Consider the following 15,136-nt stretch of genomic DNA (forward strand, 5'->3'; position numbering starts at 1 on the left):
GTCAGCGTTATATGGTCCAAACCGTTGTCGGTTAACAGATTAGCGCTGTGCACGCTTTTCTGTGTATCCACACTGATATTTCTGTACAGACAGTGTATCAAACCAGTGTTCATTCAGTCGTAGTCAAAACAAGCTCACTCAACCTCTTATCCTTATCTCAGCTGTTGTAGGAATCACACTCTGTCCTACATGCACTGCTGGATTCAGTGTGCGGATAGAATTATTCTGTTGATGGATATATTCAGCATGTCACAAAACAGTCAATAAATGGCTAAATAGCCTTTAGCTATGAGGTTAATCTCTGTAAATGCGGGTAATGTTGTCTGGCGATGACTTAGGTAGCTAGCTAGCGAGCTAACTTAGCTACGTTCCATCACTAATTTAACGTTATCTGAGCTGATGTGTTTTTATCCAGCGACACTTTTCATCAGCCGGGAAGAGAAAGAAGTAGCGAGACCTGTTAGCGTCAGTAACGTTACATCCTGGTACTGAACACACGGGTGTCATAGCTTCAGAGAGACGCTACTTATTGTCGTCTTTCTAATTACGTATTTTCAGTCTTATACTTAGATATACAACAAAATGTGACTTTTCTGGTGTGCAAATTTTATTTAATTTTTTAATTGAAAAAAAATATTTGTGTAATTCAAGTCCAAACCAAAGTAATGCAGTTAGCGACCTTCTATAGACACTACTCATGTTTGGATGCTGAATGGATTGGAAGTGGATGAACGGTTTTAGAAAAAGTTAAATATATCTGACATTTGCGAAAAACCACGTCAATAGCAACTACAGATTTAGCACGGAGATTAGTCGAGTGTTTTTAGCATCAGATCAAAGCCTGGAAGCTTTGCTTTGTCCGGCTCCCACACTTCCTTAGTTGTCCGTTTCCACATTCAACAGCCACTCTTGGCTTCATACTTGGCTTCGTACTTGGCGTGATTTACAAAGCAATCTACCGTCTCACTTCCAGCGAGTCACCCTCGATACAAAGATCGGATGCATTCCAACGAAGTCAACTGCTCATGAGTCGCTGACCTCACCAGGTGTTTCAATCCAAAGTATGTATGTCGGAGATGTACACTCCATCAGTGCGAGTCCCATAAAGGTGGGCCCTGAGTCCTGTCCTGGGCTGGAATGTAAATGTTATGACGTTGAAAGGGGGGTCAGCTCGGATCCGGAGGATTCTACGGACAGGTGCACGAGGTGAGGACGGCGTCTGCCTTGTGTTTGTTAACCAAACCCCATCAATGGACATTGTGTGATTCTGGTATAGTGTGTTTGTCTTTTCCATTAATAGAAAAAAAGCGGCTGTTCGTGGCCAATTGGCCTTTTTAGGAAGGAGAGGAGAAATTGGCCTGCCATGACCCAATGGAAGAAATTCAAACAAACGGGCTGACATCATCTGGTTTCCCTTGAGTCCTCCAAGCAGCCTGATGGAGTACAGAGAATAATCACCTGACTCTGAAGCTCTCATGGAGCTTCTTTTTTTTGCCCTATTGTTGCTAATTGTTTTTGCCCTTGTGTGTCCTGAAAATCCCACCCAACAACCCTCATTTCCATCACTTAGTTAGTTTGGCTACTAGCTGGGATTGCTGCTTACAATGTTTATCGGGGGGCGTACCCATTTGGAACTACTCGTTTGGAACACTTACCCTTTTGGAACCAGGTTGGAGGCAGGCCGATTGCTTGGCTCTCGGGAACCACTCGTACTCCAGGGAAGAAAAAAACGTTTGGGGTGTCACGTTACCATATCCAGCATCCAACAGCAAAAATGAACTGCAGCCCACAAGCCGTGGCCTATTAGGGGCCACTGACTCCACAGAGCCCTGAATCTCTGTACCCAATGCTATATCATCGAAACATCAACGATTTAAATGGCAACCATATGATGGCTCCAGGCTCTTAAATCTCAACATTGCTGCTTTTCTTTGTAGGTGTGTAAGAGTATGCAAATTTGTACTGAACCTGTAACCTCCAACAGCAACTCAGGAAGACTCCACCGAGGTGGAAGACAAAAATACAAAAGGGGAAACTGGAGGCTATCAGGTAAAAGTCTCAGGCAGAAGAAGGCGACATTAAGAACTGCCGGGCAGCAACTTAAATAATGGCTTGATTGGATGATTGGATAACAGCTGCAGCTGTGAGTTGGGCTGATGAAGCGATGATGAGGTGGGCGTGGCTGGCAGAGCAGAAGGTGAGGTGTGCATCAGCTGGTTTAGCCATTGTGTAAAATTAGTAATGGAATTGTCACATATTGACAATATATACCAGTATTTCGGTGCCTTAACTGTAAGAAGTAAGAATAATAGTCATTGAACAACTGTTGCATTTCAAAATAAATTAAAAGTAGCTTTATGCATTTTCTATATATTATATTTCGCAAATACCAAAATAAATGATAAATCATAAAAATAGGACATCTAATGATGCCACCTTGTCCTCTTGTATTATTGATATTGTGTCCATTTTTTTTTTTACCAAAACAATGAATCAATTTATCAAGAAAATAATGATAATGAAGATGATTATTGGATTATTGGAGCCTTAAATCTACTGTATTTATTCTACAGTAAATTCCCTTCTTGCACGCTAGCTGCAAAACCATTATATGAAATATACTGTTAGTATCAGGACGGCACACACTGCAGCATTCTTCTGCTGAGCTTTTCCAGAAACATAAAGACCTCCCAGTTTGCACCGGTGTTTGCGTCCCGAAGAAGTCGCCATCACAGAGCTTATTCTATCTTTTCCCTCTGTGAGCGTCACGTCTCTGATTTACACCGGGTGTCTGCAGGATCACATTCCTCTGAATGCTCTGGAACATCGTGCTGCTCCCAACTCTCTTTTCCTCCATTAACATGAATAACGAGGCTAAAAATCACTGCAATAAGACCTGACCACATTTCAGCTTGGTCACACTCTTTTACCACTCTTTTCTGGCCTAGATAGTGACATAAATACTAAACTCAACTCTGTGAGAGTCAAACCAGAAGAAAAGCCTGAATTGCAGTTTTAAGGTGAGATTGCTGGTATGTGACACAGTTTCTGCTGTAGACCGTATGACATAACTTCTGGTTCTGGTCGACTTTTTTGGTATTCGTTATTTACATAGCGATAAAACCAAAGAGCAAAGTCATGACAGAAAGTCAGAGGAGGTGAAGGAATGTTTAAAAACCAGAGAAGGGCCTCATAAATCCATCTTGAAGGTGTTCCGTGATTTAGAATGGGACTTCCTTTAAGATGTTTGGCTCTTTAGCTGCTAAATGCTGCGTTGCCTGGCCTTCCCTCCCTCACTCTCTCTCTCGTTCACCTCAGGTGGAATGAGCCAATGGCTGGTCCGCGGTTGAACCCCCCCGTCACTCATTAACTCCGTCCAGTCGTACGACCTTTAGCGCTGACGTGGCTGCCAAGGCCCCCAACGCCGTCGTTTCATTCACACCGTCGCCCGTTAGACTCGTGGGTCGACTTGTAATGATTGACTGCTTATTGGCTCAGAACAGTTTGGTCAAGGGCACAGAAACATGGACAAAGGCCTTTTAATATACAACATATTTATATGTATAAATACTGCATTTGTAGTCACACACACACACAAACACACTCTCTCTATTAAATCAAACTCCATCACGTTACAGTATAGTTCTTTATTTTACAGAGTGAAGGACATTTTTTTTACAAATATTAACATTTTAACTACAGTTAAAAGACTCTGTTTCCTACCATACGGTCATATTTAAGGAGCAATGGAAAAGGTGAGATAAATAGTCTTTGGTGACATACAGATATTAACATACAAAGATAACTTAAATACATAACTTTAAATAGATTGGCTGAATCTCTCTCTCTCTCTCTCTCTCTTATATATATATATTATTATAGGTGCACACGCGTTCACTGACATCCTCAAACACATTCGCAGACAATCTCAAACATTTAACAAGAGGAACTTCGTCCGACTTTCACAAGTTTTTTAAAACGTATCTACACAACGCGTTAAAGTGCTTTCCTGTCGCCCTTAAAGGAGCCACGAAACAAGTGTTTCTACGGGGATGGGGGGGAGGGAGGTGTTCACGGTCGTGCACAGTTTGCTCACACAACTCGACGTGACGAAACTCTTGACGTCAAAAACAAAAAAAGAAAAATAGCACAATGGTCCCGAGCGCAGATCAAACAGAGGAGATAAGTGTCCTGATAGCAGCTCCACACGTCTGAAACAGGATGTTGTTTTTGTTTTTTAAAAAAGTAGAAAAGATCCACCAGGATTTATTTAGCGTTTGAAAAGCCTTTTAATGATCTGTCACGAGACATCGATTAGCTCTATTACAGCAGAGAGAATGGCATGTTTGACCTCAGCAAGCCTTTGAACAGATAAGGAACCACTGATTATTACCCTGTGACCTCCATGATTACAAACAGAAGAGACAGGAGAGCCAGAAAGACACCAACAAAATGAATAAAAACAAGCCTAAAGACACCAAAAAGTAGAATTAACTATAGAAGCAAAAACAAAAAATACTTGACACAAAAACACAAAAAAAACTCAACACACCAAAACATTTTTTTAAATGGAGACACTAAAAACATGAAGAAAGAAAAAAAGACACAAACATAAATGAAGAAAAAATAATTATAAATAAACCACGTAAAACAGACAGAGATTCCGATATAATAGAATACATTATAATATGATGTAGATCGCATGTAAAGTCATTCAATTTGTCAAGTATTGCCAGGTATTTTGGTGAGTTTAAAACTAATGCTCTTAAGAAATATGTTTGTAAAAATAACACAAAAAAGGGGGTAAAATACTTGATATGGTGATCTAAAATCATAAAGTGGGTCACTGGTTTGGTCCGCATTCAGGCTGCCATGCAGTCTTGGAATAGAAAGTATGTAAACAACATGTAATATAATCGTGTTTTCTACATACGACCAATTTTAAGTTCTGTCAAATATGAGAAACCCGCAATGGAATGATCGTCTCGCCAGTTTGAACCCCTTTAACACACGAGTGACAGAAAACGAGGACGCCCCGTCACCGCCGACACGACTGCAATGCTTCCTCAAGTAGGAAATGTTTTAAATGTGATTTAATTTAGAGATTTCAACCTCCACCCCAACACAAAGAACGTGGCATGACCCTTTAATATCTGCAAACTATGTGTGTGAAAGCCACATGCCTCGCTCTGCTGGATATTTATGTATTAACGCCGAGAACCATGGGAGCCTCTCTCCCGCGGTTCATACGCCTGAAGCGATTCGGTCACTTTTATTAAAACAGCTGTCAACCCAACGTCCTGACTTATGAAGCACGTGAAAAGGCTAATATTTCAAACCTGGCCTTCACTTTCACACCAACTGTGTTCGGCCAACCCGCCCTCCTGTAATGCAACGTTGAAGCTGATCCTTTTGGACTCCACCCAAGGCTCTGGATGCTGAACCTTTTTTTCTTGTTTGGCGTGGAGTTTTTGGGGGGGGGGGGGTTTACGTTCCGAGACTGGTTTCGACTGTAAACTGTGGTCCTGAAACACGAAACTCCAGCTGAGTGATGAAGTCCCAACCAAAAGCTTGTGGAATAATCTTGTCAGTTGTGAAAAGTCCCAGAGTTGACACCAAGAAAGAAAAATAAAAGATAAAAGGGTTCATTAAGGGTTTTTTTGGGAATACATTGGTTTTGACATGGGACCCTCGCCCCCTCCGGCTCTGAGTGCAGGATGAAATCCACATTAAGGGCTTAAGTGTTTGATCAATGAGGTAATTTGGCAGATTGGACCGCCAGGCCACGTCGAGGACAAGCCTTTCGAGCTCATATTGAATGTAACAGGATTAAGACGTCAAACTGATGCCATCTTTCTTTCGGCAGCGGGATCCCCCCCCCAAAAAAAAGGCCAACAAGGTCAAAGAGAACTCAAAAAGGTCTAAAAGGAATTTGAATCCTCAAATTTGTCTATCAGCGCAAAAAAAAGGTAGGCAGTCACGTGTTGGGAGGATGATTGTCATTTTGAGATCGATCAACAAAAGGTAATGGACTACATCAAACTCTAATGCAAAGGCGATCAGTAATACATTAAGAGATAAATAAAGGGAGATATAGATAGACTTGCTGTGGGCGTTAGCTATTGGCTAACTCATCCGTAACTATGGGGGCTCCGGGGGTTGATGGGGGACGAGTCCTCCCGGCCGCTCTGGCCGATGAGCTGGTAGAGGCGGTGGCTGAGGTTCTGGACTTGGCAGGTTCCCAGGACGCAGCCCACCCTCATCAGCTGGGCGTGGTGGGGGTATTGGTGACCGCCCCGCGAGTGGGCGTGGCGACGAGCTCTCGGCGCCCTGCGCTCAATCTCCACAGCCTCGGCGGGTCGGGCCCACGCCAGGTTCGACCAGGCCACACCCGAAGCCGGTTTGTGTTTCAGGAATTCGTGCAGCCGTTTTGGGGTTCGGATCGGGGATGAAGACGGGACGGCGATGTGAGTCAAGGCTTTACCCTCTGTCCGGTCGATGAACGCGTCGAGGAGGTCCGACCTGAGGAGGAGACAGAAATCAGGTTAAAAGTTCGTCCTGGACAAATGAGGAGGTTCAACCGACCCTTCGCCAAGCTATCCAAAGAGCCCAACACTATCTGAACAAATATTATCCAATCTTTTTTTTGTAAAACGAAACAGCGATATCACAGAGAAGCAGACAGAAGGGTCAACGACATGCGTTCGAAGGATAAGGATGTCAGAGTGATTCAGCAGTAAAAACATGTTGAATGGATAAAGATAGAAGCTATAAAGGCTACGGATCAAAGGACGATGAAATTAAGGAAAAGCCGGGAAGCTCTGGATAGATCTGGTATAGAATGAGGTCAGAAAAGGCTGTGAGACAACACATGCAGCTGCCAGCATTGTTACTATGACGACTAATGTGTGAGGGCACAGGTAATTTTCGAAAGAAATCCGATTAGCAGCTTTGATCAACAAATATTCTTTTAAAGGCTGTCTGAACGCTCATCTCTTAATGTACCACATTAAAGTTAATGGCCTTGTTTTCACATTTCCTAGAACAACAGGTGCTCCGAGTAAAAAAAAACCTGCACCCCGCTGCATTTTAATGGCCAGCTGGGTTTCAGCAAACAGGTAACTATGGGAGATTTAGCCCGGCCAGCCGTGACGGAGGAGAGAGCATTAAAACCTCAGTGGAGAGTTAGATTTCATCAGACGTGAATGAATTTTAAAAGGATTTTATCAACATAAAGTAAAACTGTGGACATCTCGTTGCCCAATAAACACACATTTTCACTCTTTATAGGGTCGAAATTACATTATTTTACATTAACTCCTTCATTATGTTTTGCACTTAATGGTTGAATTGCCCAATTGTCCAAATAAAGTTTTTTTAATTAAATTAAATTAAAAACGCAATTTGCTGTTTTAAAATCTGTTTTTAATCTGGCTAGGCCAATTCTATGATTGAGTCAACCATTTTCCGACTGATCTACGCTACGGAATAAAACAATGTTAACTTCTTCGAGAACCAGCTAACGTTAGCTTGCTAATTCCACCATGTTTTCTTGCTAACATTACTTTGGTTACAGAAAATGAAACGTGGGTCTCCTGGAGAGCGGATGTGCGCTCTATAGACGGAGGTGCTAGCATTTGAGCTAGCATTTCTGCTAGCTGAATGCTATGTTTCTGCTGTTACGTTTTTACGACACTTCGAGGCTTCCATCATACGGACGTGACCACGTTAGAAGTTAAGCAACACTAGAGTTAAATTGTGTCAAAAAATATTTTTCTTTTTTTTTTTTACAAAAAGCAGCTTCTGCAGTGCGTTGGACCAGCGAGAACGGGCCGTTCAGCAAACACGGCGCCGACCGACTCGCCATCTGCTCATTGTTTGACAAAGACGGTCGCTTCTTGCAACTTGACCTTGCAGCTCCTCGCCCAACTGTCACCGCCGTGTTTGCACAGCTCAGCGGGACTGGAAACTCATCAACACAAGCAAATAGGAAAATGCTGCTGTAACCGGCAGCCAACGGGATGAACAGGAAAACGTTAAAATTAGCGATAGTGTTCTGGAGAGAGGTTTAAATACAGAATCAGGTCAACATATCTGAGTCAGAGGGGGAAAAAAGCTTCCACAGCAGCAGGTTTGGCACTATTTTCCCATTTTCAGACAAGCAAAAGCCAGTTGATCTATTTATAAAACTTGTGAATCGCTGACTTGTGTTTTGTGTGTTCGATGTGAATCATCACAGCAGCTGGACTCTCTTACAGTCTGTGCTGTGCTGTGCTGTGTTCTTTTACTGTGGTTGGCTTCCTTGGTTTTAAGTGTGAAGCCGGTTCAGCTTGCTGATTGCCATGTCTGGTAGCCTGGAGGTGACCTGCTGCACAACAGTGGCTGTGGCTAGATAAATAGTTTGCATAACGCCAGGCCGCAGACGGAGGCTGGCACTATTTCCAGGACGGGCTTGGTGCGCCCGTGGTGCCACATCACCAGGCTACACCCACCTGGTCAGCAGAAGTCGCTTTTGACTGAAGCGATTCACAAAGCAGCACCAGATTCCTATTATGACTTTATTCTATGAAAGACAGAACCGTAGCCTGATCTTCTTTTATGCATTTTTCAGATCCTAGAGGTCAAAAGTCAGAGATAGAACCCCAGGGCTGGATTAATCCACCAGGAGGCCCCTTAAAAGTAACCAGTGGGCCCCTGTTGACACCCCAATTTGATAATAACTAGGTGTCTCTTTGTGACTTGCATTATCTTTGCTGGCCACCAGGGGACGACTCTGTTGTCTGATTGTATAGAAGTCTCTGAGAAAACGACCCTACTTCTCTCTTGATATATTATCTCAGTAAACATCATAACCATGAATTTAAATTATGGTCCACTAGGACCCTGTGACTTCCTGTAACAGTGAGGATAAACATCCTATTTGCTCGTTATATAAGGTTGAACGTGGTTCTTAAGTGTTTGGTATCTGGAGGTCCTGTTTGGTTTTCAAGATTTCCGATGCCACAGTTTTCTTGCTTATGTCTCCTGAAGTGGAATATTTACCACTATAAGTAAATACATAGGTGTGTAGTATTTGTAGCCAAGGCCGAACTCCAGTTAGATTCTCTTTAAAAGGACTTCGGACTGCTGTTTCCTTCCAGAAGTTCCTGGAATCTCGCTCATTCACTCCGTCACATCTGATCTCACAAGACGGGCCAAGTGGGCTATTAGGAACCTGGTCCCACAACTGTTCAGAAATAGGGATCTCCATGATTGGCGGACGATCAAAGCGATCCGAGCTAGTTTAATTCTTCAGCCTGCCGCGGTTCTCAACGCCTTGCATGGTCTTAGCTTAAGGGCTTAAATCTAAAACTCATTCTGACTGAAGATGATTTTTTCCTGGCAGACCCGGCAGAGGGTAAGCAACTCCCAAAACTCCCACAAAAACCCCAACCCCAACCCTAATTATAATTGTATACAGTAATGGGAAAACATTGGCAAAGGGTATCAGATATCGCCGATCCCCGAGATCATCGTCTGTTCCACATCGCCGCACTCGAAGGCCTGGTTGGCCAACGGATTGACGGATTGACGGTTCTGGGAAGTAACAAAAGGTGACGGACGCAGCCACCGGAACCTGCCAGCAGACGGAAAGCCCTCCCTAACCTGAATCCGATCCCCCGAAGCTTAGCGAGGGCAGTCTTAATCGGCAGTAAATATGGTACATTCATTGGTAGTCTGCCAATAGGTAACAGTGGGGAGATTGTTGTCGGGGACAAAAATAAAGATGATTTATTTCACACAAAAACACTGGTCCTACTTATCCGGGTAGCGGGTCGGCTTTCACAACCACCTTCGGCGGGTCGGGATTTAGTTTACGGAAGCTAAACTGGACCTTGAGCATCAGCTGGTCCATCGTACCGACCGACAGGAGGCCGAGTTAAAAACGTCACGAATGTCGTGCACAAAAAAAACACTCTCGCAACATCAAACGAGAGGAAGGTTTCCACCCCCCTCCCTTTATTTCTTAAGCCTTTTTTGATCCGTGCTCACCACTATAAGCCGCGCCTCTTATGTACATATATAGCGTACAGGTTTGTGCCTCCGCAGCGGATCGGAAACCTGCTCTTTAAGGATGTGGAAGGTGGAATTTAGGTCTTAGCCATTAATCCACAGTGGAATTCTTGTTCCCTTGCATCGGTCGCCGGCTTCCAGCCTCCAGCAGCCTTGGCCTGTGTTTGGTCATATTGACCCCCTACGGAGCCATACCACTGTTTACACCGCGCATACATACTCGGCAGTCCGAGCCAAAAAAAAACCCTGTTTACAAGCCAGGATCTCTCTCCTGGTTTCAATCATTCTGCCAGCATAAAAGTGGTTTTCTGAGAATGTATACACGATAAAGAAGGGAGGGATGTTCTTGTTGTTCCCTGATTAGGTGTAAACATGTCAGGGTATAGATAGCAAATCAAGACGATGTGCCCCAAAGCCGACAAACGTCCACGAGGCAGGAAGCCACCCTGAATTCAGTGTGTTCCCCAAGTAAAAATTATGTTAAATCCATCCACATCCACGCTTTTTGCGAAAATGGATAAATGATTTAGCAAAAAGGGGGGAAAACATGCCTTTATTTGGCCTTGACGGGGGTTCGGACAAACCTGTGTCCACACCACATGGACTGAACTCGTCAGGTCGAACCCCGAGTCCAGAAATAAAGGAAATAAGTCTGTGGAACAACGAGCTTCCACCAACGCAAACATGTCCTTCGTCTGGAAGCAAATTAGCCGTTTTTCGCTTCTGGAATCGTAAAGCGGCTTCGCTGCTAAAGCCATATTTAACTATTCAACTTGCTTGGCTGCAGACGCCTGCTAGACTAATTAAAAAAAAAAACTCAAGACACCGACAATGAAAAAAGGGATCTTGGGGCGCCCTTTTTCGGGGGACGACGTGGACTCCAAAGACGAGAACAACAGGGGTGAGGAATTACAGACATCTGAGCTCAGACACAGTAACCGGCATCCAAACGGGAGGAGAAAAGAAAATGCAGAGCAGCCTCGTCTGCTGTAATCATGCTGTCAGCATGTGATGGTAACAGAACAGGATGTGCTCGGTGGAGTCAAGAGAAGAGGGAGAATTTACTGTCCCTATAAAAGCCAGACAGGACGTTTATGTTCAAAGTGAGAGGTGGGGGGGGGGGGCTCTTTCACTTGGCTGTCAAGCTATAATTGTATAGATCAGTTACGGTGTGAAAGGTCTTATTAAAATGACACCGTGGAAACACAGCTCAGGCACTTATCAGTCTATAAGAAGCTCTGAAGGAGGTGAAATAAGTCTTTAAAATAAGGGGTTCGGTATGGGTTAAACCCTCCTGGTGAGGCAACATATTTATACAGCAGATATGCAAATATGCCATTCCAAAGTAGGTAAAGCACACGAAGAAATTAAAAATGAGTCTATTCTCCGGTGCAGATTAGCAGGGGAAGGTGTTCAGGGTTGCCTTGCTCGGGTATTCAATTAATTTGTAACGTCAAAATAATTATATTACTGAAGAAAATGGGCAAAATGGGACTTTACTGAATGTGGAGATACGTTAATGTTTTACTAAATGCTGCATCGCTTTCTCTCAGACTCGTAGATGTGAAACCACGGCAACGACACACAAGTAACACAAGTGACACACTATAAGGGGGCTCCAGGGCCTTCGACCAGGGCCCCCCTCAGACGTGAATGACACCACTGCTGACATTAAGCCCAGCACCTGTGGGTCCAGAATCCACCAGAAGGGGGCATTCAGGTCCTCCACATTCCTCAACAATGCAACTCCACAGGCGGATTGCATCGCTGGCAGGCCTCCATCACACATTCAAACAGATAGACTTCACTGTACGTGGGCCGGGCTGCCACTTAAAACGGGGTGGAAAAGTACCAGATCCTTTACAAGGATTCACTTGGGTGTTTCCGGCCGGGCTGCGGGGGCAAACTGGTTTTCACACCTCGGACACACCAGTTTTACATGCAGATCAAACCAGACTCGATTAAACAGGTGCAGAGAGAAGCAGAAAAGTAGTAAAATGCTAATTGAAATGTTCAGAAGGGCCGCCAATAAACCGAGTTGGCAAAGTAAAACGTGGTATGTAGGATCAGTTATATATACCAAGTTATAACCTGCATGATTTAATCTTCATCTTTTATGTACCTGCTTTACTAATAGGGAGAGTGATATCCCAGCATGCCGCGGGAAAGACTATGAACTCAAACTTGTGAACTTTCACTATGGCTGTTAGAAACAATTAGGCTGCAGAATTAAATAAAAGCATCTGTGAAATAAAAAGGATTTTCTTTTTTAAGTTTTACATATTTTAGGAAGGTTTAATATGAAATAGCAGTCTGATCTGCTCTGGCTTATCTCAAGGAGAAACAAAGTGTTTTATTATGTCCTTTGACCTTGCAGTCTATCTGCCCCACACAACACAGCACTTTCACTTCTACACACAGTGGCCCTTATTACACTGGGATAGCGGTGAAACACAGCCGATATGTAGCCGAATTAACCAACTGAAGAAAGTGAAATAAAATCAAGCTTAAAAAAATATTTACGAGGGGAAAAGTGAGTTTTAAGTTTACAATTCACCTTTTTTTGCGCTCTCACCGATGTCTAATCATTGAAACAACACAACGTTCCACTGGAAAACAACGCAAATTAACGCCAGTTTAACAGAATGCCGTACGTTAGCTTAAAATAGCGAAAGTTTGACGTATTAACAAATTAAATGCTACTGTTATTAAAAACCAACATTATTGCTCATTTACATGTAATAAAAGATGTATTAATAGCAGGTTAAAGCGGACAGTTAGTACCGGGTGGCGTAAGAATATTTAAATCAACTGTAATGCGGCCCCGCGTGCGCGTACGTTACAGAGGTCCAGCCAATCAGAAGCGCGCAACAGGGTCCCTTTTTAAAAGTAGTTACCCAGGAAAGAGACAGCCCGAGCCGGGTGTTGCTTCCTACCTGTTGCCGTCGGGACGCTCCGCCGCCAGCGCCAACAGCTGCTGGAGGGAAACCAGGCTGACGCAATACACAGCAAGCGGGAGAAGGGACTGCATCTCCGGGCCAACTTTACACCCTCTCTGGGAAGAAGGAGGAGGCGGAGGAGGAGGCGGCGGCCACACGGACCGGGAGACGGGTTTTAATCCCAAGGGGTTCGGGTGGGAAAATAAATAAATAAATAATATAGGCAAGATTAAAAATGTTTTCCCCCTCAAAAAAAAAGTTTTAATATCCAAGTTTTGCTGCGGATATTGTAGATGAAACCTTTGGAAAAAGCAGAAATAAAAAAATAATTAAAGTTACACCCTTAACTTTGAAATAAATTTAAAAAAAACACATCTCCATCACAGCTTCTTCTTCTTCTCCCTCCTCCCATAACACTCAAATATGCACAAAACGACTTTACATTCTTCTGAAAATGTAAAAAAAAAAACAAAAAAAACAATTATGCAAATACAAAAAAAGAGCAAACTTACCTCCCTAAGGATTTAATTATATATATATATTTTTTCTTCTTCTTCTTCTTCTTCTTCTTCTTCTTCTTCTTCTTCTTCTTCTTCTTCTTCTTCTTCTTCTTCTCTCTCCTATGAATCCAAACGTGTTGGTCAAGATCAAGTTCTGCAGTGTGAAGCTGAGCGCCTGGTGACATTGTGGGGTTTTAAATAGCTGCCGAGTGGGCGGGGCCTACTGCCGGTGGGCAATTTCGGAGGCAAAAGGTGGAGTGACGTCATTATCACCCATAGTGGAGGGGGATTAATCCTGTGGTTGGCATATACAAAAGTTTTGTGGATATTATGCCCTTGAAAAAACAAACAAGAACAACCTACATGAAAAAAACACACATGTTGGATGTTTATAGTACCAGACCATAAAGTATGTCAAGTTTACAACTCGCTGTAAATTCACTATTAAGCAGTACATTATATTATAGCAATAAAAGATACGACTTCTTAAATATGTGTGAGGTCGTTATAATGAACAGCTCAGGATGCTACGGTGGCTATACATTTTATACGCTAATCGTAACCATCCACGCAAGTTCTCAGGAAAAATAGTCCCTTTTTACATGAATTTCTCGAGCAGTTTGTCCTCCTGACCAAACCCTCCTCTTAATCTCTTATCGGCACTCTTGGGGGGGCAAGTGTGTGAGACGAGATATGAAGGAATCCTCGCTGGGAAACCTTCTTCTTCTTCTTCTTCTTCTTCGAGCTAATAGTTCCCTCATTTGTCAAATCTGATGTCAAAGCTGTTTATTAAGTTGTGTGTTGCTACACAACAACATGTCAGTTGTGTTTTTGTAAAACGTATATACCGCACAGGTCTGAACGTGCATCTCAGTTTAACGACTCTATAAATCCTACGCCGATTATTATTATTTCATCTCGTTAGAGAGCGGATTGTTGTCCCGCGTCCAAGTGCCCTTCTTCCTCCTGCTCTACCTCGCTTGATTGATGTGGAGACATACATACACCTGATCCTGCCATGGTTACGCAACTGTTAATTTAGTTTCCGAGAAAAAGCCCGCGAAAAGGGGGGGGGGGGGGGGGGGGTAGACGAGAAGCTGTCCGATGCTCAAGAGAGAGAGAGAGAGAGAGAGAGAGAGAGAGACAATAACAGAGACTCGGCGAGGAATGTGAGGACGACATGTTTGTTATTTGTCTTCTTGCTGATGCAAAAATAAAATCCTCCCAGGCTCCTTTAATAAACACCAGTCGGCCTATCGCAGAGACGATGTGAAGGTCAAAGGTCAATAGACATCTATTATATGATTAAAATGTATATGTTTTTTTAAAAGAAGATGGAGATGGCATTCTGTATGTTCTTGCTTTAAATGTTCTTTTTGGATGACGACATTAAATACAGCTATAAGCTTTCACACACCACCGTCCACACCTTGACCTCTTTACTACCAAATGTGTCACATGTGACCAGTGTTTACATTCAAGGATGACGCATGGCGACGACAGATTGGACAACAACAAAAAAACATGACGCATATTCCTTTTGTTTACTGTAGCTCAGTTTCAAACCGGCAACCTTTAGCCCCGTGTTTAGTCTGGATCTCCTGGGGGGAATCGGTGGGGATAACCCTGCAGACTCGTGGCGTA

General features: G+C 43.3%; 1 protein-coding gene across 1 annotated transcript; it reads right to left on the reverse strand.

The window, feature by feature from the left end:
• Nucleotides 1–3,633: 3,633 nt before the first annotated feature.
• Nucleotides 3,634–13,653, reverse strand: adm2a (adrenomedullin 2a). The gene is made up of 3 exons (XM_084039390.1): nt 13,505–13,653; nt 12,990–13,292; nt 3,634–6,522 (listed from the first exon to the last, which is right to left on the reverse strand). Exons 2-3 carry the CDS (start codon nt 13,082–13,084, stop codon nt 6,132–6,134), a joined length of 486 nt encoding a protein of 161 aa, XP_083895516.1. The 5' UTR covers nt 13,085–13,292; nt 13,505–13,653; the 3' UTR covers nt 3,634–6,131.
• Nucleotides 13,654–15,136: the final 1,483 nt, after the last annotated feature.

This window comes from Eutrigla gurnardus (genome assembly GCF_963514095.1).
Source record: "Eutrigla gurnardus genome assembly, chromosome: 21".
NCBI classification, from domain to species: Eukaryota; Metazoa; Chordata; class Actinopteri; order Perciformes; family Triglidae; genus Eutrigla; species Eutrigla gurnardus.